Source organism: Carcharodon carcharias, chromosome 27 (genome assembly GCF_017639515.1).
Source record: "Carcharodon carcharias isolate sCarCar2 chromosome 27, sCarCar2.pri, whole genome shotgun sequence".
In the NCBI taxonomy this organism is placed as follows: domain Eukaryota; kingdom Metazoa; phylum Chordata; class Chondrichthyes; order Lamniformes; family Lamnidae; genus Carcharodon; species Carcharodon carcharias.
In genome coordinates, this window is record NC_054493.1 from 18,583,631 (window position 1) to 18,609,385 (window position 25,755).

The 25,755-nt window shown below is 43.6% G+C and overlaps 1 protein-coding gene across 1 annotated transcript; it reads left to right on the forward strand.

Moving 5' to 3' along the window:
* LOC121270338 (zinc finger protein 2 homolog) lies at positions 1-24,196 on the forward strand. Its single transcript, XM_041175631.1, has 5 exons — positions 1-1,572; positions 2,214-2,301; positions 16,785-16,883; positions 18,733-18,797; positions 20,646-24,196. The coding sequence occupies exons 1-5, from the start codon at positions 322-324 to the stop codon at positions 21,258-21,260; spliced, it is 2,118 nt and encodes a 705-aa protein (XP_041031565.1). The 5' UTR covers positions 1-321; the 3' UTR covers positions 21,261-24,196.
* Positions 24,197-25,755: the final 1,559 nt, after the last annotated feature.

Here is a 25,755-nt window from a genome sequence, read left to right on the forward strand (position 1 = left end):
CAGTGCAGACACGATGGGCCGAATGGCCTTCTGCATCATAACAATTCTGTGATTCTGTTTGAATGTGGAAGGAGAAATGTTTGTCTGTTTTGACTGTGGGAAAAGATTTCAAACATCAGTGTAACTGGAAAAGCACTGAGACATTCACACACCCGAGTAGGAATGTTCCAGTGAACTGACTGTGGAAAGAGCTTTAACCAAGTACACAGTCTGAAAACACATCGCATTGTTCACAGCGGAGACAAACTATCCATGTGTTCTGTATGTGGACGAGGCATCAACTGATCATCCAACCTGGAGGGAGACAAGGACACCCACCCCATGGAGAATCCGTGGAATTGTGGGGACCGTGGGATGGGAGTCTTTTCCCCGTTTGAGCTGGGAACTGATCAACGCAGTCAGACTGCGGAGAGACCATTCACCCAGTCCATGTGTGGGAATGGACCTACTCAGTTATCCAGTGCATTGACAGACCAGCAAGTTCACACTGGGGAGAGGCCGTTCAGGTGTTCTGTGTGTAGGAAGGAATTTGCTGAATCATCTGACCTACTGGTACATGAGAAAGTTCACACTGAGGAGAGGCCATTCACCTGCTCTGTGTGTGGGAAAGGATTCACTCAGTCATCCCACCTCACTGAACATCAACTTATACACGGTGATCAGAAACCTTTTAAATGTTCTGACTGTGAGAAGAGCTTTAAAAGCAAGAAGTATCTGCGAGTACACCAGCGAGTTCACACAGGGGAGAGACTGTTCACCTGCTCTGACTGCGGGAAGGAATTCGTTCAGTCACACCACCTTCTGAGGCACCAGCGAGTTCACACAGGGGAGAGGCCGTTCACCTGCTCTGACTGCGGGAAAGGATTCATTCATTCACACAACCTTCTGACACACCAGCGAGTTCACACTGGGGAGAGGCCGTACACCTGCTCTGACTGTGGGAACGGATTCGCTCAGTTATCCCACCTTCTGACGCATCAGCGAGTTCACGCTGGGGAGAGGCCATTTATCTGCTCCGAGTGTGGGAAGGGATTCACTCAGTCACACCACCTTCTGACACACCAGCGAGTTCATACTGGGGAGAAGCCATTTATCTGCTCCGAGTGTGGGAAGGGATTCACTCAGTCATCCAACCTTCTGACTCACCAGCAAGTTCACACTGGGGAGAGGCCATTCACCTGCTTTGAGTGTGGTAAGGGATTCACTCTGTCATACCAGCTTCTGATGCACCAGCGAGTTCACGCTGGAGAGAGGCCGTTCACCTGCTCCGTGTGTGGGAAGGGATTCACACAGTCATCGAACCTGCTGATACACCAGCGAGTTCACACTGGCGAGAGGCCATTCACCTGCTCTGTGTGTGGGAAGAGATTCACTCAGTCATCCCACCTACTGAAGCACCAGCAGGTTCATACTGGGGTGAGGCCATTCACCTGCTCCAAGTGTGGGAAGGGATTCACTCGGTTATCCCACCTGCTGAGACACCAGCTAGTTCACACTGGAGAGAGGCCATTCATCTGCTCTGTATGTGGGAAGGGGTTCACACAGTCATCCAACCTGCTGTTACACCAGCGAGTTCACAAATGACTGCCAGAGTTGGATTCTATTTGCGCTGCTGTTAGTCACATCCAGGATTGAATGTGTGGGTTAATCCTGAGGTGTGTAAGAAACGTGTCCCAGCTGCTCTCTTCCATGGTTCAGAGCTCCTAGATACAGAACAGAAGGCTCCTTTACAACTGGGTTTAGGGTCAGGAAGAACAACGGTGAATGCTGGAAACGTGCTGTCAAATCAAAGATTGGTGTAAAACTGTGATCTGTTCCTGACTGAAAGTGAAATGGCAGGTTTAAGTTTCCAATCTGAAAATGACTGATTATTATGGTACGAGGATTTAAAATGGTTGTGTGACATTCCTGAGTTTACTATTTTAAGGCAATGACAACAACAACTTGCATTTCTACATGGAACATTTATAGCCGCACTCTCTCACCTTCCATTGACTTCAACGTAATGGAAACTGATAGTTGGAACCTGTCAACATTTGAAAGATATTTACAAATGATTGGAGGGTTTCTTACAGTTGGATCTTTCTCTGTTCTGTCCACTTGAGGTGTTAGATAACTGACTTTCTCCTGTGAATATCGAGCTGGAATATTGAACTGTGATGTGTTTCCTTGTTCATCTCATTGACTCTAAATATTGAATCTTGTGGTTTCAGACACCAGATAATCAAGCTCACAACAACAGATTGTCTTTTCCTGACTTTATTAACAGCTCTGCAATCATACAGAGTAATTCCTTATATGGTAATGGTCCTCAATTAAATACTTGAATGATGAAACTTATATGTACTTCAGAGCCTGTATCACAGGAATAGTGTATTGGTCTGTAATTTTAATATAATTTTAATTCAATATTCCCTTTTAATATCATGTTCACCACTTACCTGCTGAATTTGTTTGTCTATTGTCAGGAAGATATAATAATTTTCATAATATTATTGAAATTTATTATAAAGAAGAGTAAAAGTGGTGTGTGTGTGCGTGTTTCTTAATTAAATTAAAGACAGCTGGTCTGAAGGCTTTGATTGAACAAGATAGGCTAGGTTTGAATGTTAAGTAGATCAATATAGGTGTAAAGAGAACATTTGCATTTTTAAATAAACCCAGACCAGGTTGATTTCAAAGGACGGGTGAAATATTTCACCTAGCTAGAGGAAGTTAAGAAACTGTGTGTTTATTTTTCCCAACGATATCTGGTAAAATTAGTACTATGAGAGATTGTTAGTATTAGAGAGGTAAAGCCCAAAGACTTTAGTGAAACAAAGTCGGGGGTTCGTTGCGGGATATATTTGAAATTCCTTGATTGGTTTGCAGTTGATGAACTTTAAGGTTATGAGTACGAGAAGCACTTTGAATTCAGGAGTTGGTGTGAGGTTTTTTTTGATGTGCTGTGACTGCAGTGTGGCTCAGAGTTGTCTGGGAGCTGAAGTTATAACTTTGGCTGGTTTGCAAAAGGTAACTAAAGTTAAGTTAATGGCGGAGAAGTTACAATTAGGATTACCTGCAGGGTCAAAGAAAGCAGACATAATTGAAGGTATAACACAGCATTTAAAGTTGGAAATGATACCTGACACTAGTGATACTTTGGTTAGAAATGAAGAGACTTGACCTTGAACAAGCAAAGGGAATGAAAAAAAACTTGAGCTAGAGGCGGAAGAGAAAGAAAGAGCAGAGAAAGAAAAAGAAAAGGAGAGAGAAAGGGCATTTTAAAGGGAGCAAGCAGAAAGGCAGGAGAAACAAAGGAAGCTGGAACTGGAATTCCGAGCAAGAGAGAAAGATCAAGAAAGAGAGGCAAGGTAGAGAGAGAAGGAACGAGAAAGCTGGAAGTTAAAAAAAAATGGATCTCAGATTCTGAGGAAAGTTCTGATGATGAAAAAATTTTTCACCTGAAACCAAGTGGGGAGATGTTTAAATTTGTACAAGCTCTTCCAAAGTTTGAGGAAAGAGATGTTGAAGCATTCTTTATTTCATTTGAGAAGATAGCTGAACAGATGAAATGGCAAAGGAGAATTGGACGTTGCAGTTACAATCCAGGGCTGGTAGGTAGAGCACGTGAGGTTTATGCTTCACTGTCAGAAGAAATGTTGGTGAACTATGATGTGGTTAAAAAAAAAGGCTATTTTACATAGAAACATAGAAAATAGGGGCAGGAGTAGGCCATTTGGCCCTTTGAGCCTGCTCCGCCATTCATTATGATCATGGCTGATCATCCAACTCAATAGCCTGCTCCCGCTTTCTCTCCAAATCCCTTCGCCCCAAGAGCTATATCTAACTCCTTCTTGAAAACATACAATGTTTTGGCCGCAACTGCTTTCTGTGGTAGTGAATTCCACAGGCTCACCACTCTCTGGGTGAAGAAATTTCTCTTCACCTCAGTCTTAAATGGTCTACCCCGTATCCTCAGATTGTGACCCCTGGTTCTAGACTCCCCCAGCATCGGGAACATCCTTCCTGCATCTACCCTGTCTAGTCCTGTTAGAATTTTATAGGTTTCTATGAGATTTCCCTCTCATTCCTCTGAACTCCAGCTAATATAATCCTAACAAACTCAATCTCTCCTCATATGTCAGTCCTGCCATCCCAGGAATCAGTCTGGTAAACCTTCACTGCACTCCCTCAATAGCAAGAACATCCTTCCTCAGATAAGGAGACCAAAAGTGCACACAATATTCCAGGTGTGGTCTCATCAAGGCCATATAGAATTGCAGCAAGACATCCCCGCTCCTGTACTCGCATCCTCTGGCAATGAAGGCCAACATACCATTTGCCTTCTTTACCGCCTGCTGTACCTGCATGCTTACCTTCAGCAACTGGTGTACAAGGACACCCAGGTCTCGTTGCACATTTTCCTCTCTCAATTTATAGCCATTCAGATAATAATCTGCCTTCCTGTTTTTGCTACCAAAGTGAATAACCTCATATTTATCCATATTATACTGCATCTGCCATGCATTTGCCCACTCACTCAGCTTGTCCACACTGAAGCATCTCTGCATCCTCCTCACAGCTCACCCTCCCACCCAGCTTTGTGCAAATTTGGAGATATTACATTTAGTTCCCTCATGTAAATCATTAATATATATTGTGAATAGCACCGATCCCTGCGGTACCCCACTAGTCACTGCCTGCCATTTGGAAAAAGACCCGTTTATTCCTACTCTTTCTTTCCTGTCTGCCAACCAGTTTTCTATCCATCTTAATACACTACCCCGAATCCCATGCAATTTAATTTTACAGGCAAATCTCATATGTGGGACTTTGCCGAAAGCCTTCTGAAAGTCCAAATAAACCACATCCACTGGCTCTCCCTCATCAACTGTACTAGTTTCATCCTCGAAAAATTCCAGTAGATTTGTCAAGCATGATTTCCCTTTCGTAAATCCATGCTGACTCTGTCCGATTCTGGAACTGTTTTCCAAGTGCTCAGCTATTAAATCGTTTATAATGGCCTCTAGAATTTTCCCCACTACTGACATCAGGCTGACTGGTCTATAATTCCCTGTTTTCTCTCTGCCTCCCTTTTTAAATAGTGGGGTTACATTAGCTACCCTCCAATCTGTAGGAACTGTTCCAGAGTCTATAGAATCTTGGAAGATGACCACCAATGCGTCCACTATTTCTAGGGCCACCTCCCATACTCTGGGATGTAGATCATCAGGCCCTGGGGATTTGTCGGCCTTCAATCCCATCAATTTCTCCAACACCATTTCTCCACTAATACTGATTTCTTTCAGTTCCTCCCTCTCACTAAACCCTGTGTTCCCCAATATTTCTGGTATATTATTTGTGTACTCCTTTGTAAAGACAGAACCAAAGCATGTATTTAGTTGGTCAGCCATTTCTTTGTTCCCCTTTATAAATTCCCCTGTTTCTGACTGTAAGGGACCTACATTTGTCTTCACCAATCTTTTCTCTTCACACACCTATAGAAACTTTTACAGTCAGTTTACATGTTCCCAGCAAGCTTACTCTCGTACTCTATTGTCCCCTTTTTAATCAATCCCTTGGTTCTCCTTTGCTGAATCTTAAACAGCTCCCAATCCTCAGGTCTGTTGTTTTTTCTGGCCAATTTGTATGCTTCTTCCTTGCATCTAATACTATCTCTAATTTCCCTTGTAAGCCGTGGTTTGGCCACCTTTCATATTTTACTTATGCGCCAGATGGGAATAAACAATTGTTGCAGCTCACCCATGCGCTCTTTAAATGTTTGCCATTGCCCATCCACCGTCATCCCTTTAAGTAACGTTTCCCAATCCATCATAGCCAACTCGCTTCTCATACCATCGTAGTTTCCTTTATTAAGATTCAGGACCCTAGTCTCAGAATCAACTATGAGACTCTCCGACTTGATGAAGAATTCTATCATATTATGGTCGCTCATCCCCAAGGGGCCTCGCACAACTAGATTTCCAATTATTCCTTTCTCAACATACAATACCCAGTCTAGGATGGCCTGTTCTCTAGTTGGTTCCTCAGTGTATTGGTCCAGAAAACTATCCTGTATACACTCCAGGAATTCCTCCTTTATGGCATTGTTACTAATTTGATTTGCCCAATCTATATGCAGATTAAAGTCACCCATAATTACAGATATTCCTTTATTGCACATGTCTCTAATTTCCTGTTTAAAGCCGTTCCCAATGTCACCACTACAATTTGGGGGTCTGTATACAACCCCCACTAAAGTTTTTTGCCCCTTGGTGTTTCTCAGCTCTACCCATACAGATTCCACATCATCGGAGCTAATATCTTTCCTCACTATTCCTCTTTAGCCAGCAATGCAACTAACTGCAATGCCTTTTCCTATTTAAACACTGAATACCCCTGGATTTCAGTTCCCACCCCTTCAGCTATGTCTCTGCAATCCAGACTATATCATACCTGTTTACATCTATTTGCGCAGTTAATTCATCCACTTTATTGTGAATGCTCCTCGCGTTAAGGCATAAAGCCTTAAGGCTTGTCTTTTTAACATTACTTGTCCCATTCCCACTATTTTTCACTGAGGGCCTGATTTCTCTGCCTATCACTTTTCTAATTCACCTTTCTGTCTTTTGCTCTTGTCCTTGATTCCCCTTCCTCTGACTTCTTGCATAGGTTCCCATCCCCCTGCCATCTTAGTTTAAACCCTCCCTAACCACTCTAGCAAATGTTCCTCCTGGGACATCAGTCCTGGTCCTGCCCAGGTGTAACCCGTCCAGTTTGTACTGATCCCAGCTCCCCCAGAACTGGCCCCAATGTCCCAGGAATCTGAAACCCTCCCCTTCACACTATCTCTTCAGCCATGTATTCATCCAATATAACCTGCTATTTCTATTCTGACCAGCATGTGGCACTGGTAGTAATCCTGAGATCACTACCTTTGAGGTCCCACTTTTCAACTTACTTCCTAACTCCCTATATTCTGCTTTTAAGACCTCATCCCCCTTTTTTACGTATGTCGTTTGTACCAATGTGTACAACGACCACTGGCTCTTCACCCTCCCCCTTCAAAATGCCCTGTAGCCGCTCTGGGACATCCTAGACCCTAGCACCAGGAAGGCAACATACCGTCCTGGAGTCTCGTTTGTGGCCACAGTAATGTCTATCTATTCCCCTTACAATTGAATCCCAAATAACTACTGCATTCCCACACTTTTTACTCCTCCCCTGTGCAGCAGAGCCAACCATGGTGCAATGAATTTGGCTGTTGCTGCTTTCCCCTGAGAGGCCATTCCTCTCAACAGTATCCAAGGCGGTATATCTGTTTTGCAGGGGAACAGCCACAGGTGATTCCTGCACTGCCTGCCTCATCCTCTTGCTCTGCCTGACGGTCACCCATTCCCTTCCTGCCTGTGGACTCTTAGCCTGCGATGTAACCACCTCTCTATATGTGCTGTCCACGATACTCTTTGCCTCGCGGATGCTCCACAGTTTCCCCAGCTACTGCTTCAGCTCCGATACCTGGGCTTCCAGGAGCTGCTGCTGGAGACACTTCCCACACACATGCTGGCCCTGGGCACTGGACATGTTCCCGGCTTCCCACATAAGCAGGAGGAGCACACAATGAGGCTGTGCCCTCAGGTCCTAGTCTTCCTACTAAAGGAAACATCTTCCCCACGTCCACTCTATCCAGGCCTATCAGTATTCTCTAAGTTTCAATCAGATCCCCGCTCATCCTTCTAAACTCCATCGAGTATAGACCCAGAATCCTCAAACGTTCCTCATATGTTAAGCCTTTCATTCCTGGGATCGTTCTCGTGAACCTCCTCTGGACCCTCTCCAGGGCCAGAACATCCTTCCTGAGATACGGGGCCCCAAATTGCTCACAATATTCTAAATGTGGTCTGACCAGAGCCTTATAAAGCCTCAGCAGCACATCCCTGCTTTTATATTCTAGTCCTCTCGAAATAAATGCCAACATTGCATTTGCCTTCCTAACTACTGACTCAACCTGCAAGTTAACCTTAAGAGAACCCTGGGCTAGGTCTCCCAACTCCCTTTGCACTCCAGATTTCTGAGGTCTCTCCCCATTTAGAAAATAGTCTATGCTTCTATTCTTCCTACCAAAGTGCATGACCTCACACTTCCCCACGTTGTATTCCATCTGCCACTTCTTTGCCCATTCTCCTAGTCTGTCCAAATCCTTCTGCAGCCTCCCCGTCTCCTCAGTACTACCTGTCCCTCCATCTATCTTTGTGTCATCTGCAAACTTAGCCAGGATGCCCTAAGTTCCTTCATCCAGATCATTAATGTATAAAGTGAAAAGTTGTGGTCCCAACACTGACCCCTGCGGAACTCCACTAGTCACTGGCTGCCATCCTGAGAAGGACCCCCTTATCCCCACTCTCTGCCTCTTGCCAGACAGCCAATCTTCTATCAATGCTAGTACTTGCCTCTAATACCATGGGCTCTTACTGAGCAGCCTCATCTGCGGCACCTTGTCAAAGGCCTTCTGGAAGTCCAAGTAGATAACATCCATTGGCTCTCCTTTGTCTAACCTACTCGTTACCTCCTCAAAGAATTCTAACAGATTTGTCAGGCATGACCTCCCCTTGATGAAACCATGCTGACTTTGCCCTATTTTACCATGCATTTCCAAGTATTCTGAAATCTCATCCTGGAGTCTAAAATCTTACCAACGACCGAGGTCAGGCTAATCGGACTGTAATTTCCCGTCTTTTGCCTCACTCCCTTCTTAAACAGGGAGGTTACATTTGCGGTTTTCCAGTCCTCTGGGACCCTCCCTGTCTCCAGTGATTCCTGAAAGATCACCACTAACACCTCCACTATCTCTTCAGCTATCTCCTTCAGAACTCTGGGGTGTAATCCATCTGGTCCAGCTGATTTATCCACCTTCAGACCTTTCAGTTTTCCTAGCACCTTCTCCTTGGTAATGGCCACCATACTCACCTCTGCCCCCCGACTCTCTTGAACTTTGGGGATGTTACTCATGTCTTCCACTGTGAAGACTGACGCAAAGTACCTATTCAGTTCCTCCACCATTTCTTTGTTCCCCACTACTACTTCTCCAGCGTCATTTTCCAGCGGCCCAATGTCCACTTTTGCCTCTCTCTTACCCTTTATATATCTAAAAATACTCTTGCAATCTTCTTTTATTTAACTGGCTAGTTTACCCTCATATTTAATCTTCTCCCTCCTTATTTCTTTTTTAGTTGTCCTCTGTTGGTCTTTGTAGGCTTCCCAATCCCCTGGTTTCCCACTGCTCTTCGCCGCATTGTACGCTTTCTCTTTAACTTTTATGCTGTCCCTGACTTCCCTTGTCAGCCATGGTTGCCTCATCCTCCCTTTAGTATGCTTCTTCTTCCTAGGGATGAATTTTTGCTGTGTCTCCCAAATTACTCCCAGAAACTCCTGCCATTGCTGTTCCACTGTCTTTCCTGCTAGGCTCATTTCCCAGTCAATTCTGGCCAACTCCTCCCTCATGCCTCTGTAGTTGTCTTTATTCAACTGTAATACCGTTACATCTGATTCCAGCTTTTTCCTCTCAAATTGCAAGGTAAATTCTACCATATTATGGTCACTTCCTCCTAAGGGTTCCTTCACCTTAAGCTCCCTTATCAAATCTGCCTCATTACACATCACTAAATCTAGAATTGCCTATTCCCTAGTGGACTCCACCACAAGCTGCTCTAAACAGCCATCTTGTAGATAATCCACAAATTCCTTTTCTTGCGATCCCACTACCAACCTGATTTTCCCAGTCTACCTGCATATTGAAATCCCCCATGAACACTGTAACCTTGCCGTTCTTACACACCTTTTCAATCTCCTGGTGTATATTGTGCCCCACATCCTGACTACTGTTTGGAGGCCTGTACATAACTCCCATTATGGTTTTTTTACCTTTGCGGTTCCTCAACTCTACCCACACAGATTCTACATCATCTGACCCTACATCATTTCTTACTATCGATTTAATTTCATTTCTTACTAACAAAGCAACCCCACCCCCTCTGCCAACTTGCCTATCTTTTCGATAGGATGCATATCCTTGGATATTTAGCTCCCAGCCCCGATCCCCTTGCAGCCATGTCTCCGTAATGCCCACTACATCATACCTGCCAATTTCAATCTGCGCCACGAGCTCATTTACCTTATTTCGTTTACTGCACGCAATCAGATACAACACCTTCAGTCCTGTATTTCCCATCCCCTTCTCATTGTCGTCCCTTTATCTGATGTGCTTGAAGTTAGATTCCTAGACCTTTCCAAACACTCTGTCCTATTTCGTGTTCTGGCGACTTTAATAGCCTCTCCTGGGCTCTCCTTTCTTTTCAGTTTTTTCATAATTTTCCATGCAGTTGAATCCACCCCCCACATGCTAATCTGCTGCTTTATTTCCCATTAGTCATACTTCTTGGAGTTTTACCCTTCCCTTCCCCCCGACTTTCTAGTTTAAAGTCCTGTTGACCACCCTATTTATATGAGTAGGTTCCTGCAGCATACAGGCAGAAATTTAGGAATATGAGAAAATAGGCTGGGCAAACTTAATTTGCAGTTCAAACAAAGTTTGAAAGAATAAACCAAAGGAATTTTGACCGGTGGATGCGGGCATTAAATATAGAGATGACACATTCAGCTCTTAGGGGGGGTAATTCTTTTGGAAGAACTTAAAGATTCGATTCCTTCAGTAGTGAGAACTCATGTGGAGGAACAGAGAGTTTAAACAGTAAGACAAGTGGCTGAGATAGCTGATGATTGTGAGTCATTTCAAAGAGCTAAACATTTTTTTGTCACCCTTTTAAATGAGGGAAGGAAAGAAACTGGGAAGGTGAAAGGAAGGTGGGTAGTCAGGGAAGAAGAGTAGGTGGGAATTCCCAGGAAGCTTTCTCTCAGAATTAAAAGGACGGTGCTGAGTGTGTGAGGTGACATTCAAAAATTCAGGTGTTTTCATTGTCATAAAGTCGGACATACGGAATCTGTGTCTTGGAAATTGCAGGGAAAATTTGTTGGAATTATAGGGGTGCAGAAAAGTTCTGGAATAAAAGTACTGTGGTTCTGAGGTTCAGGCACAGGAAAAATCAATGGTTCGTGTACAGGTAAAACAGGAAAAATCAGTGATAGGTAAAGAAGTGGGAATGTGTTCACAATTTACCCAAGAGAGTTCTGAGTAGCAGGTCGCAGAAATATTTAACGATTTTGTACGTGAAGGGAAAGTCTTTCCATGTGTATATGGTGGAGTAGGTAAAGATGTTAAAATTTTAAGAGACAGCAGGGGCTAGTCAATCCTTAATGTTGTGGGATAATAGCATTTGTTGTTCAGAGGGAGTATTGCAGGAACAGGTGATAATAAGTGGGGTTCATGGAGATGCTGAACCTATTCCATTGTGGAAGGTAAATTAACAAGTAAGTGGAAAATGGGTGAAGCAATTGTTGGAGTAGTGGGAAAATTGCCCATTGCAGGGGTCCAATTTATTTTGGGTAATGATATAGCTGAATTACAGATGTGGGTGATGCCTATGGTAGTTGAGTAGCCTATAGAAGTGTTTTCAACAGAAGTGCTGCAGAGAGAGAGCATCCTGGATTGTTTCCAGATTGTGTGCTAAGGAGAACAGGAAGTTCGAGGGCAGAGAGAAGGTGTGGAAGTCCAGTTAGCTGGCACTGTGTTTGATAACGTTGTTCAGCAAGAAAGACCGGAAGATAATGCAGCTGAAGTGTTTAACTCAAGGCAGTTAGTGGAGATTCACAAATAAAACATTTATATCAGGCAGCTTTCTCAGAAACAGGCAAAATGTATACCAGAATGTTATTACCTTAAGATAATATTTTAATGAGAAAATGGAAGCCTTATCATGCTTCAGCAAAAGGAAGCTGGAGGAGGTGCATTAGACTGTATTACTATTTGGATATAGAAATGAGATGCAGAGGATAGCTCATGAAATTCCAACAGGGAGAGATTTAGGAATTAGAAAGACACAGGCAAAGATCCAGAAACTTTTTTTGGGCCTAGATTGCATAGGGATGCAGTCAAATACTGTAGAACATGTCACACCTGTCAGGTGATAGGGAAACCACAAGCAGTGATTAAGCCGGCACCTTTAATTTCCATTCCAGCATTTGAAGAACCTTTTACTCGGGTCATGATTGATTGTGCAGGACCCCTCCCTGAGACTAAAAGTGGAAATCAGTACTTACTGACAATAATGGATATGTCTACCAAGTTTCCTGAAGCAATACCTTTGAGGAATATTACAACAAAGAAAATTATGGAAGAGTTAACTAATTTTTTTTTACAAAATATGCTTTACCTAAGGAAACACAATCAGAATCAGGGTTCAAATTTCACGTCACAGCTGTTTAAGGAAGTAATGAACAGTTTGGGGATAAAATAATTTAAGTCAACAGCTTATCATCCTGAGTCACAATGGGCTTTGGAAAGATGGTATCAAACTCTAAAAACTATGATGAGGGCTTATAGTCAGGATTATCCACAGAATTGGGATTGGGGAATTCCATTCTTGTTATTTGCTTTTAGGGATGCTCCTAATGCATCAACTGGGTTTTAGTCCCTTTGGACTGGTTTATGGTCATGAGGTAAGAGGGCCACTGAAATTGATTCATGAGAAATTGGTGGGTCAAAATTCAGAAACTACTCTCCTGGATTATGTATCAAACTTCAGAGAGAGATTGGACAGAGCATGTGAGTTGGCTCAGGAACATTTAAAAATATCACAGCAAGAAATGAAAATTAAGGCAGACAGGAAAGCTACAGCTTGTAGTTTTGTTGCTGGGGAGAAAGTGTTAGTTCTGTTACCGGTACTGGGTGACTCGTTAAAGGCAATATTTAGTGGGCCTTACAGGATTGAAAAGAAACTGAGTGAAGTAAATTATTTAATAAATACTCCAGATAGAAGAAAGAAGTCGAGAATGTGCCATGTAAATATGCTTAAACAGTACTTTGACAGAGAAGAGGACCAAAAGGAGGTGTTAGTGGTAGTAGATAATGAGAAAGAGGTAGAAATGCAGGATTCTGAAATTTATTTTCATCCAGTCAAATTGGATAATGAGGGGGTAGTTGAAAATTTAAATATAATGTTGAGTTACCTTCCAGACAAGTGTCAAAGTGATTTGGAGAAACTATTGCAGTCACACAAATCTGTTTGTGGAAATAAGCTGGCAAGGACAAATTTAGCTATACATGATGTATGTGTAGAAGTTTCATCTTTGCTCAGGCAACATCCTTATAGATTAAATATGGCAAAGTTATCACAAGTACAGAAAGAAATTGAATTCATGCTTCAAAATGATATCATCGGGTCTAGTTGCAGTAACTGGAGTTCACCTATTATGCTACTACTGAAACGAGATGGACCACAAACACTGTGTGAACTATCGAAAGGTGAATGCAGTGACAAAAGTGGATCCATGTCCTAGACCACAGTTTGAAGATTGCATTGAGAAAGTGGGACAATCAAAATTTATCACAAAGATGGACTTGCTAAAAGGATATTGGCAAGTACAGTTATCGGAGAGAGCAAAGGAGTTATTGGCTTTTGTGATGCCAGATGGACTATATCAGTTTAAAATTGTGCCGTTTGGAATGAAAAATGCACCTGCAACATTTCAAAGTCTGACAAACAAAGTAATTACAGGTCAGCAATTGTGCGGTGTATATTGATGACTTGATAGTTTTCAGTCAGACATGGGAGGAGCATTTACAACACCTGGAAGACTGCAAGAAGCTAATTTGATGGTGAATATGGCTAAAAGTGAATTGGAAAAAGCGGAAGTTGTATATCTCGGCCATACCGTTGGACATGGTAAGCTGGCTCTAGGCGATGTGAAAGTCAAGGCTATCTTGGATTTCCCCATGCCTACAACAAAACAAGAAGTTTGGAGATTTCTGGGCGTGCGTGAGTTTTATTGGAAATTTGAACCAAATTTTAGCCGTGTGGTTGCTCCATTGACTGAGCTATTAAAAAAGAACAAGAGGTTTCAATGGACACAGGAGTGTCAGAAGGCATTTGACAGTTTGACACCAGTTTTGGCAGTAGCCAATTACTCCAAACAATTTAAGTTGGCTATTGATGCAAGTGATATAGGCATTGGGGCTGTACTGTTACAAGATTACGACACTGGAATTGAAAAACTGATGGGGTTTTTTTTTCACGCGAGTTGAATGTACAACTGAGAAGATACTCAATGATCGAAAAGCAGACTTTGAGTCTGGTGTTAGCGTTGCAGCATTTTGAAATTTATGTTGCAAGCAATTCACCCGAAACAATTGTTTATACAGACCAAAATCCTTTAAAGTATCTGGACAAATTTCGAGACCGAAGTGCAAGACTATTCAGATGGAGTTTATTACTGCAGCCATTTAATAAATACATTTAAATAAATTTAACAGGCTCCTGTTAAATACAGAGCATCCCAGGAGCACACTAACAGTTTAGCAGAGTCTCATCATCCTGTGGCTCCTGTTAAATTTGCTGTGAGGATTTAAATTTCTTTCAGGTTTGCAGGTGTGGTGATTGATTCACATATCGAAGGTGAGAGAGATGGTACAGGATACACACTAAGCCCAGTGCTGAAAGTGATTACCAGATCGGGTTTTGTGTTTAGCGATACTGGGAATGTTACCAATACATCCTGTAAGAAATTGGGGTCTTGGATAAACTGGTATTTCCTGCATAATATCGAACTCTTGTGAGATTAGCTCAACAGCATTGATTTGCTCTCTTTGGAAAGGCAATTGCTAAACAGGCAACAACTCTAAACATTCTCTGGAAACAGCAAGATCACTTGGTTCAGGCTGCCATGTTGACATTCCTAAGTTGCTGCTGTCAAGCCAAAAAGGCAGCCTGCCTATTACACAAATCAATAATGTGGTATATGAATTTCAGCGCCAGAGTGAAGGTAGATATGTGGGCCATTCGTATCATATCAAATAGCATGTTCCTTACGCTGTTCGTAATGGCAAAGTACGAACCATGCCCAACAAGCATGTGTTTGCAAGAAAGAAAAGAGAAAGAAAAGAAAAGTACAGCACAGGAACAGGCCCTTCGGCCCTCCAAGCCTGCGCCGATCATATTGTCCGTTAGCTAAAACATTTTGCCCTTCCGGGGTCCGTATCCCTCTATTCCCATCCAATTCATGTATTTGTCAAGCTGCCTCTTAAACCCCACTATCATACCTGCTTCCACCACCTCCTCTGGCAGCGAATTCCAGACACTCACTACCCTCTGTGTAAAAAACTTGCCCCGCACAACTCCTCTATAGTTTTCTCCTCTCAGCTTAAATCTATGTCCCCTAGTAATTGACTTTTCCACCCTGGGAAAAAGCTTCTGACTATCTACTCTGTCCATGCCACCCATAATTTTGTAAACTTCTATCAAGTCCCCCCTCAATCTCCGTCACTCTAGTGAGAACAATCCGAGTTTCTCCAACCTCTCCTCATAGCTAATAACCTCCAGACCAGGCAGCATCCTGGTAAACCTCCTCTGCACTCTCTCCAACACCTCCATATCCTTCTGGTAACGTAGTGACCAGAATTGCACGCAATATTCCAAGTGTGGCCTAACCAAGGTTCTATACAGCTGCAGCATGACTTCCCAGCTTTTATACTCAATACCCCTGCCGATGAAGGCAAGCATGCCAAATGCCTTCCTGACTACCTTATCCACCTGCGTTGCCACTTTCAGTGACCTGTGGACCTGTACACCCAGATCCCTCTGCCCGTCGATGCACTTAAGGGTTCTCCCATTTACTGTGTAATTCCTGCCTGAATAAACCTTCCAAAATGCATTACCTCACATTTGTCCGGATTAAGCCCCATCTGTCATTTCTCCGCCCAAGTTTCCAACCGATCTATATCCCGTTGTATCCTTTGACAATCCTCTTCACTATCTGCAACTCCTCCAACCTTGGTGTCGTCTGCAAATTTGCTAATTAGCCCAGGTACATTTTCCTCAAAAGATTCAAAACACAGGGTCTGACATGAGATTTGATTCCATTATTGGACAACATTTGCTAAATAATCTTCAGTGGGCTGAGAATTATGCTGACAATTAATTTAAGATTGTCAGTTGGGCTCACAGTATGGTGCATTTGCATGTACTGGAAGTTACGTATATTAATACACAGTTCTTTGCAGACAGAAAGAACATGTGCACACATTATGCCTATTTCACCTAAACAAAATAAGTGACAGCCTTTTGCTGCTTCAATCCCCAGGACAAGGTCTTGACCAATCAGAGTCAAGCTGCCTGGTTTAAATTTCAAACAATGGTTGGTGGTTGGCAGTTAACTGTCAGCCACCATCAATTGGTGCAGTTTCCAGGGCAACGCCTCTACCGATCAGACTGCACTTACCAGCTGATCAGCACTCTCTTTTTGTACAGTATAAAGGTGTTGTTTTCCTTTTTGTTGCATTTTTGCGAATTGTCCTGTTGAGTGCAGGACGAAAAGCTTTGACAAAATGTCTCCTTTTTTCAGCAATACTCAAGTTCTGTACGACCAAACAAAAAATAAGTTAGTCACTAATAAATATAATGTGTAGTTCAGGAGACTTATTGAACCAATGGTGATAACAGAAAATCCTTAAAATACTCAGCATATCTGGCAGCATCTGTGGATTGAGAAGGAATTAACATCTTTGCTCTGGTGCTCTGTAGTTCTGACAAAAGGCCACAGACCTGTACTGTAAACTGTGTTTCTCTCTCTCTGAGACACTATCAGATCTACTGAGTATTTCTATCATTTTCTGTTTTATTTCAGATATCCAGAATCTGCAGCATTTTGCAATTCTTTAATTAAAGATGCTGAGAATGTGGAACTCGTTACCAAAAGGATTTCAGATTCCCTTCTGATCCGGAAACTCATTGGTAAATTGCACTCATTGGTGAAAGATTGTTCGCCAGTTGAAAGTGCAAAGGATCATCCCATTTACTGACACAGTGACACAGTTACACCTGATGGAGACCATTTGGATACCAAGGGATTTACTTAGTTTCCTCACTTGTTAACACTGCAGCCATAATGTTCAAGGTGTTTAACCACAAATGGTGCATTCGTACTGGCAAGACAAAATTTAAATGTTCTGTGTGTTGGGTTGGGGTGCTGGGGATGTGGAATCACATGTTCACCCCAGCTGCTGAAACTCCAGTGAGGTTACATCCGACTGTAGGGCTTTGTTCTGCTGTTAATTACTCCCAGGGCAAAAATATGATTGAGGGCCTGTGCACTTTGGTTGCTGTATCAATTGATCTGATGGTTTTATATCTTGGCCATAATTGTAATTGGATCACAAAATATCAACTACCAGTCAACAATTTTGCCTTTCAATGATGGGACTATTATCCAGTGTTCGCTTATCTATTGATTGGTGGAGGCATTGCCATGGAGAATGGACCAATTGATGGTGACTGACAGTTAACTGCCAAACGTTGTTTGAAATTTAACAATGGGGTGGGGCGGAATGTGCCCTACCTTCACGGCAGTAGCCCCTTATGCAGGCGAATTGGTGGATTGTGAATGGAGCGTGCTCAGTGCACTCTCATACTGAAGCATGCACAGTACTGGTCCCGACTGGCGCATGCCCAGTATGTGGCTGCTGGAGCTGCAGGGAGGTAGAGAGATAAAAACAAAAAACTGCGGATGCTGGAAATCCAAAACAAAAACAGAATTACCTGGAAAAACTCAGCAGGTCTGGCAGCATCGGCGGAGAAGAAAAGAGTTGACGTTTCGAGTCCTCATGACCTTTCAACAGAACTGATTTTTCTTTACAAGGAGAGGGAAATATAGGCTGGTTTAAGGTGGTGGGGCGGGGGGGGTGGGAGGGGGGTGGGGGAGAGAGAAGTGGAGTGGGGGTGTTATTGTAGGGACATCAAGCAGTGATAGGAGCAGATCATCAAAAGATGACACAGACAAAAGAACAAAAGAACACAGGTATTGAAGCTGGTGATATTATCTAAATGAATGTGCTAATTAAGAATGAATGGTAGGGCACTCAAGTTACAGCTCTAGTGGGGGTGGAGGAGCATAAAAGATTTAAAAATAATGGAAATAGGTGGGAAAAGAAAAATCTATATAAATTATTGGAAAAAAAAACAAAAAAAAACCTTCCTTGTGTTTTTTTCCCCAATAATTTATATAGGTTTTTCTTTTCCCACCTATTTCCATTATTTTTAAATCTTTTATGCTCCCCCACCCCTACTAGAGCTATACCTTGAGTGCCCTACCATCCATTCTTAATTAGCACATTCGTTTAGATAATATCACCTTCAACACCTATGTGTTCTTTTGTTCTTTTGTCTGTGACATCTTTTGATGATCTGCTTCTATCACTGCTTGTTTGTCCCTACAACCACACTCCCCCCACACTTCTCTCCCCCACCCCCACCTTAAACCAGCTTATATTTCACCCCTCTCCTTGTAAAGAAAAATCAGTTCTGTTGAAGGGTCATGAGGACTCGAAACGTCAACTTTTTTCTTCTCCGCTGATGCTGCCAGACCTGCTGAGTTTTTCCAGGTAATTCTGTTTTTGTTTGGGAGGTGGAGAGAAGCGGCCGAGTGTAGAAGGGGAATGGAAGTGGCAGAGTGGGTGGAGAGGCTTCATAAACACCCAGGCGAGGAGGCCTCAAAGCCTGGCTTGCAGCCTCTCCCTGTCCCTGACCCACCCTCTTGCTGAAACTTCCGTTCCCGGAGTCTCCTGATCTTGGATTCTTGATCCAGCTCCAGATCCAGGTGTGAAGCTGGAGCTCTGGGATTGTGGAAATCCGGGCCTCCACGCTGAACAAGTGCTGAGTCTGGGGTTGTTGTAATCCAAATTTTTTTTTATGGTCCCACTCCACCATTTCCCTCTCCTGAACCTGCAATTGCTCTTCAAGATCCAGGGTTACTTGTTACAAGTTGCAAATTACAAGTCCCAGTTCCCCAATCCTGGCACTGAATTTCCTTTCTCACTACACTGTTATTCCTTCAAATCATCCCTGCTGCCTGTCCTGAATGAATCCATTTCACTAACAAATGTTGAAATGTTTGCTCCACAGCCACAGGGTTTCATCTGTTTAAAGCCACAAACAGAGAGGTCCAGGTTTCTCCTGGAGTTGGAGACAAATCAGCTTCCAAAATGACGCAGAGTTTCAGCCAATGAGGGAGATCCGGGCTCAGCTTCGCCCCCTCGTTCGTTCCGATTGGTCGGAGGACCAGCCTCTGCCCGTTCGGTCCTCCGGCCCCGCCCCCTCTTCCTATTGGACCAGAGGTGACGTCAATCGGCGGTGCATTGTGAGCTGGAGCATGCGCAGTGCGGCTGATGGCGGACGACTTTGAGTCGGTTGTGTGGAAATCCTCAGCCGGTAAATTGCTGCCGGGCGGGTCATGAGGGCGGGAGGCAGTGGGATGGGAGGCTTCGTAAACACCAGCTGCGGGGCTTCTCCCTCCCGGGAACAGACCCAGGTTAACGGCCGCCATCCTGGGTCAGCGAGTGGAGGGTGGTTCACATCAGAGGATGGGGGAGGGGAGGGGGGACAATAAATAAGAGGTTACACTTTGGGCTCAAACCAATGAGGAATCTGATCCGTGGGAAGGAAGGAAACCCTGGGAGGTGGGCGGGGAGGATTCAGAAACACCCGCTGGAGGCCCTAAACCCCCAATAAGAACCTGCAGGTCCCGCGTTTTGCAGCTGGGGGACATTTTGCTTTATGCGCCGCCATCTTGGTGACGCAATAGGGAGTGGGCGGGGCTTCAGGGTCCCAGTGAGCAGGAGAGAAAACGATTGATTCATTGATGATATTTTCACTCTGCACAGAGGGGCTTGAGAGCTCAACCGAGCCAGAGTAGAGGAGGGAAAGAGAAAACTGGGAGTTGAGGAAAAGAAATGGTCGCCATGTTGTGATGGGTTTGGCAGGCTGACTAACTCTCATGGAGAAAATTAAAGGACATCCTGCCACGGGAGCCCATGTGGGTCGGTGGGGAGATGGTTGGGGGGGGGGGTGGGGGGTGTGTTGGGTGGGGTGCTGACAGAGCTGTTGGAACACAGTAACCTTAGGGGACAAGGTTCCGCGCAACGGGAGGGGTCCAATTCAGGGAACAAACAGTACCCAGCACCATGCGGCCTAGGATATTTGACTCAAATGCAGGAAAATTCCATAAATTAAGGGATGGTTGTTCACTCTGGGATTTGGATTCCAGCGTGGGGAGGAGGGAGAGCGTGCGCGATGAGGATTTACTATTTTGCAGGAACAAGTGGGGAAAACAGCTTTCATAGAAATTAGAATTTTCTGCTCAGAATTTCTATCCTGTATTTACAGTGATGAGTTTTGTGTACTCCTTTTCCAGGGTATTAGAACGGGTGGATTTAAAAACAGGAACTCAAACTGAACATCGCAGCATGATCTGACAGAGTCACTTGACTCATCTTTGAATGTGGAAAGAGAAATGATTGTTCTGTCTGTGGGAAAAGATTTCAAACATCAGTGTGACTGGAAAAGCACCGAGACACACACACCCGAGCGTTCCATTCAACTGACTGTGGAATGAGCTTTAACCAATTACACAACCTGAAAAAAAAATCACACCATTCACAGTGAGGAGAAAACGGACACATGTTCTGTGCGTGGATGAGCTTCAACTGATTGTCCAACCAGGAGAGAGATAAACACACTGGCATCATGGAGAAACCATGGAAATGCGAAGACTGTGGCAAAGGATTCAATTCTTCATCCCGGTTGGAAATCCATCGACGCATTCACACTGGGGAGAGGCCGTTCAGCTGTTCCGTGTGTGGGAAGGGATTCACTCGGTCATCTGGCCTTCGGTCACACCAGCGAGTTCACACCGAGAAGAAGCCATTCAGTTGCACAACCTGTGGCGAGAGGTTCAAGTCTTCATCCATCCTCACTGAACACCAGCGAATTCACACGGGTGGGAGACCATTCACTTGTTTCGTGTGTGGAAAGGGATTCACTGAGGTATTTGCCCTCCAGTCACACCACCGAATGCACACGAAGGAGAATCCATTCAGCTGTACTTCCTGTGGAAAGAGCTTCCGGCAGTCAACCGACCTCCTTGAACACCAACGCACTCACACTGGGGCGAAGCCGTTCACCTGCTCCATGTGCGGGAAGGGATTCTCTTGGTCTTCCCAACTGCTGACACATCAGCGAGTTCACACCGGGGACAGACCGTTCACCTGCTCCTTGTGTGGGGCGGGATTCACTCAGTCACAACACCTGTTGAGACACGAGCGGGTTCACAAGTGACTGCAGTGATTGGATTCTGCTGTTATTGCTGCTGTTAATCACACCCAGGACTGATAATCTGACAATATTTGGGTTGTTTCTGCTGATGTTAACAACCCTATAACTGACTGCAGTTTAATATTCTGGAGATGTCACAATATCTCTTTTTAAAAGTGCCATGTACAATCTTTCTGCTTAATTCAAGAATTCTCACCAGGAATTAGTTTGCAATAAAATCAGGAACTTTTACTTGAGTCCTAAATTGATTGTTGATGCGAAATCTACAATTCTGCGTCTGAGAGATTCTACTGATTACCATCACCAATTAGAAAGTGCTGATTAATCCTTGCTTACAATTCTTACCGATTGCCACATTCGTCATAGCGATGCCTCCTTTTTGAAATTAAATTTTAAAGGAACGTGAAACAGAATAGTAAAATATTTTACAGGCACATCAATAAAAGCTTCATCGATCAACATTGATATTGATGAAGCTTGGAAGTCGCTGAGTTCAATCATTTCTGACACAGCAGCAGCAACATTTGATAAAGGTGGAACCCACATCAAAGACTAGTTTGAGAACTAATCAGCAGAGGTGACAACTGCCATTGAAGCAAAAAGCAAAGTCCACCTGATGCACAACATAAACCCAACAGTTAGAGCACTGCATAACTTGAACGTAGCCAAGATGGTTGTGCAAAAGAGAGGGAGATACTGTGTAAATAAACACTGGATCAGCCTACAGCAAGAAATCCAAACTGCCTGTGGAATCTCTATGCTATGTATGATGGGATCAAGAGGGCGTTTGGGGTTGACTCCATGAAATTGGCAGATGGTGAAGTACTCACTGACAGAAGTCCTGTGAGTTGAGCACTATCGTGAGCTGTACTCCCATGAGACAGACACCCAGTCTCTGTTTGACTCTCTTCAGCAGCTTCTTGTCATGGGCGAGTTGGATGCGAAACCCCTCATCAGTTGAACTCGAAAAGTCCATTGATTGTTTAGGAAGCAGAAAGGCTCCTGGCTAGGATGGAATTCCAGCTGAACTGCTCAAGCACGGAAAGTCCCATCTGCCACACCTTCATGACCTCAATTCCACAGGACATGCATGATTCAAAAGACAGCATATTATGTAAAAACAATTATGGCGAAAAAAATTGCAACAACTACAGGGCCATCTCACTCCTCAGCATCACAGGGATGACCTTCGCTGGGGTCATGCTTAAAAGACTTTATCTACTTGCAGACTGAGTGTATCCAGAAGCACAGTGCGGTTTCTGTGCTGGCAGATCTACAGTGAAGATGATCTTCTCCATATGCCAGTTACAAGAGAAAGTTCATCTGGTATTTAATCTAAAATGCTGCCAGCTTCTGTGCTGAGACAAGTGAAATGTTATAAATACTGTGTGAAAGTAAACCTTTAAGTATGAATTACAATTGACTTGTAGAATTGTCAAAGGCACCGAAAAATTGGATTCCCCAAAGATCAGCTTCAGCCTTGAAGTTATGTTTCAGAGATCACAAGTTGTGGGAAGCTCCATCCTCTTTAACTCTTTGATCGAAGGAGGTTGAAGTTTACCTGTGAAAGCTGATTTTGTTTGTTTTATTTTTCTTCAGTTTTATTAGTCATTTGGAAAGGTGCCTGAAGGAGAATGAAAAAAAAGTAATATGGGGCAAAGCTGAAAAAAAAACAGAATTGGAAACGCAAAGTTTAAGATGGTATTTGGTTCGTCTTTGACCTGAAAGGAAAAGTTCCGTAGAGTCAACATAATTGTGCACAATTTGAGAATGTTTGCTCCAACCCCTTTGAAAACAAGCAGAGGAGTTAACCCTCTCCACTGACAACATGGTGACGGATTGAACTAAAGACTTTGCCTTTTAAAGATTTGGTTTCATGCCAATTGTCATCTTTCAAGACAAAGTGCTTGAGGAGGAGAGATATGGGAGTTATCTCCAAACTAATTGCAAATACTTGTGTCTCTGCTCTACAAATAGTATATTATGTGAATATTGAATTGGACAGTAAAGTTTCTCCAGGGCTTCCGAATGAGATAGAATGGTAATTAATGGGATGTCCCAGCTAGAATAAAAGATAAAGAAAATCACAACACCAAATGGGAATTGGAATAACTCACCCTGGGTATAGTTCAATAGAATAGATCAATCTGGTATCCATATCCATTCTAGTGAAAGTCAGGAACATGTAAACGAGACTCGTAAATTGATAGCTTTCTCTCGGAGATACTTGTATTCTTCCCTTTGAACTTTTTTAAAAACCTGAATTTGATAGTCTGGCTACTACCTGAGGTATTGGAACTTGCAGGGGGGAGTTAAATCAAGATCTTCAGACAGAGGGCCCCCGCCAACTCTTTTCTCCACCACCCCCGCCCCCCCCCATCTTTTGGCAGGATTACCTGAAAGCCCAAGAGTGACTTGTGTCAGGTGGTCCATGGGGCATGATACTGAGATACCGCTGTGAGTGTGCAGATGTGATATGTTATTGTGGTGTAATAAACATGCAGAAATGCACGGTGAACCTGCACTGAAGACTAAGACCCCAGACATGCTCAGCTGCTCAAACAGGACAACATGAAGTGAATCATGTGGTCAGTATGAGGCAACATTTTAAATCATCAACATATTGACACATAGTCCATGGAGAAACTGACCTTAAACAATCCAGACAGAATTAAACGCACAGGTATCTATCAGAGGGAGTAAAATTAAAGTGAATATGCATTTAGAAAATATCCACAAGGTGGATGGCAGGTGAACAGAGAGCTGGAGAATCTTTAAAGTCCATGCATGAACTTTTGTTTGAACCATATGTATTTATGAAATGCCAATGTGGTTTTGTGAAAGGGAAATCGTGTTTGACAAATTAGATAGAGTTCTTTAAGGATATAACAAGCAGAGTTGTGAAAGGGAGACTGATGTACGTAGTGCATTTGGATTTCCAGAAGGCATTCAATAAGCTGCCACATAAAAGGTCATTGCACAAGATAAGAGCTCATGGTATTGGGGGTAATGTATTAGCATGGATTGAGGATTGGTTAACACACAGATGACAGAGAATTGGGATTAATGGGTCTTTTTCAGTTTGGAAAAACGTAACTAGTGGAGCGCCACAAGGTTCAGCTCTAAGGCCTCAATTATTTACAATCTATATTAATGACTTGGAGGAGGGGACAGAGTGTATTGTATCCAAATTTGCTGGTGATACAAATATAGGTGGGAGGGCATGTTGTGATGAGGACATAAGGAATCTCCACGGGTTATAGACAGGTTGAGTGAGTGGGAAAAAACTTGGCAGATGGAGTTTAATGTAGGAAAGTGTGAGGTCATGCACTTGGTAGGAAAAATCAAAAGGCAGACTATTATTTAAATGGAGAGAGACTCCAGAAAAGTGCAGCACACAGGGATCTAGGTGTTCTTGTGCATGAAACACTAAAAGTTACCATGCAGGTGCAGCAAGTAATTAAGAAGGCAAATGGAATTTTGGCCTGTATTACTAGGGGGTTGGAGTTTAAAAATAGGGAAGTCTTGTTCCAACCATACAGACTGTTGGCGAGGCTGCATCTGGAGTACTGTGTACAGTTTTGGTCCCCATATTTAAGAAAGGATGTATTGGCCTTGGCAGTGGTTCAAAAGAGATTCACTAGTTTGATTCCTGGGATGAGGGTTGACTTATCCAGAACAGCTAAACAGGTTAGGCCTTTATTCATGAGAGTTTAGAAGAATGAGGGAAGATCTTATTGAAATGTACAAGATTCTAAGGAGGCTTGACAGGGGAGATGTTGAGAATATGTTTCCACTAGTATTCAATGAATGGCATGACACTAGGAAGTTCTGAAGAACAAAGGGACCTTGGCGTGTGTGTGTCTAGATCTCTGAAGGCGGAGGGGCATGTTAGTGGGGTGGTGAAAAAGGCATATGGGACACTTGCTTTTATCAATCGAGGGAGATCATGTTGGAGTTGTATAGAACCTTGGTGAGGTCATAGCTGTGTGCAGTTCTGGTCGCCACAATATAGGAAGGATGTGATTGCACTGGAGGGCGTGAAAGGAGATTCACCAGGATGTTGCCTGGGATTAAACATTTAAGTTATGAAAAGAGGTTGGATAGACTTGGGTTGTTTTCATTGGAGCAGAGAAGACTGAGGAGTGACCTGATTGTGAGGGGGATGGACAGGGTGGATAGGGAGCAGCTGTTCCCCTTAGTTGAAGGGTCAGTCACGAGGGGCCACAAGTTCAAGGTGAGGGGCAGGAGGTTTAGGGGGGATGTGAGCAAAAACTTTTTTACCCAGGGGGTGGTGAGGGTCTGGAATGTGCTGCCTGGGAGGGTGGTGGAGGCGGGTTGCCTCACAACCTTTAAAATGTACCTGGATGATCACTTGGCAGGTCATAACATTCAAGGCTATGGGCCAAGTGATGGTCAATGGGGATAGGTAGGTAGGTCAGGAGTTTCTCACATGTCGGTGCAGACTCGATGGGCCGAAGGGCCTCTCCTGCACTAT

Bases quoted from the DNA above. Each gene is read 5' to 3' on its own strand.
- LOC121270338 (XM_041175631.1), top strand. From the start codon at position 322: ATGGAGAATCCGTGGAATTGTGGGGACCGTGGGATGGGAGTCTTTTCC. The intron at 1,573-2,213 runs GTTCACAAATGA...TTGTGGTTTCAG, and splicing joins ACCTGCTGTTACACCAGCGA to ACACCAGATAATCAAGCTCA. The intron at 18,798-20,645 runs GTGCTGAGTCTG...TTGTCCAACCAG, and splicing joins CGGGCCTCCACGCTGAACAA to GAGAGAGATAAACACACTGG.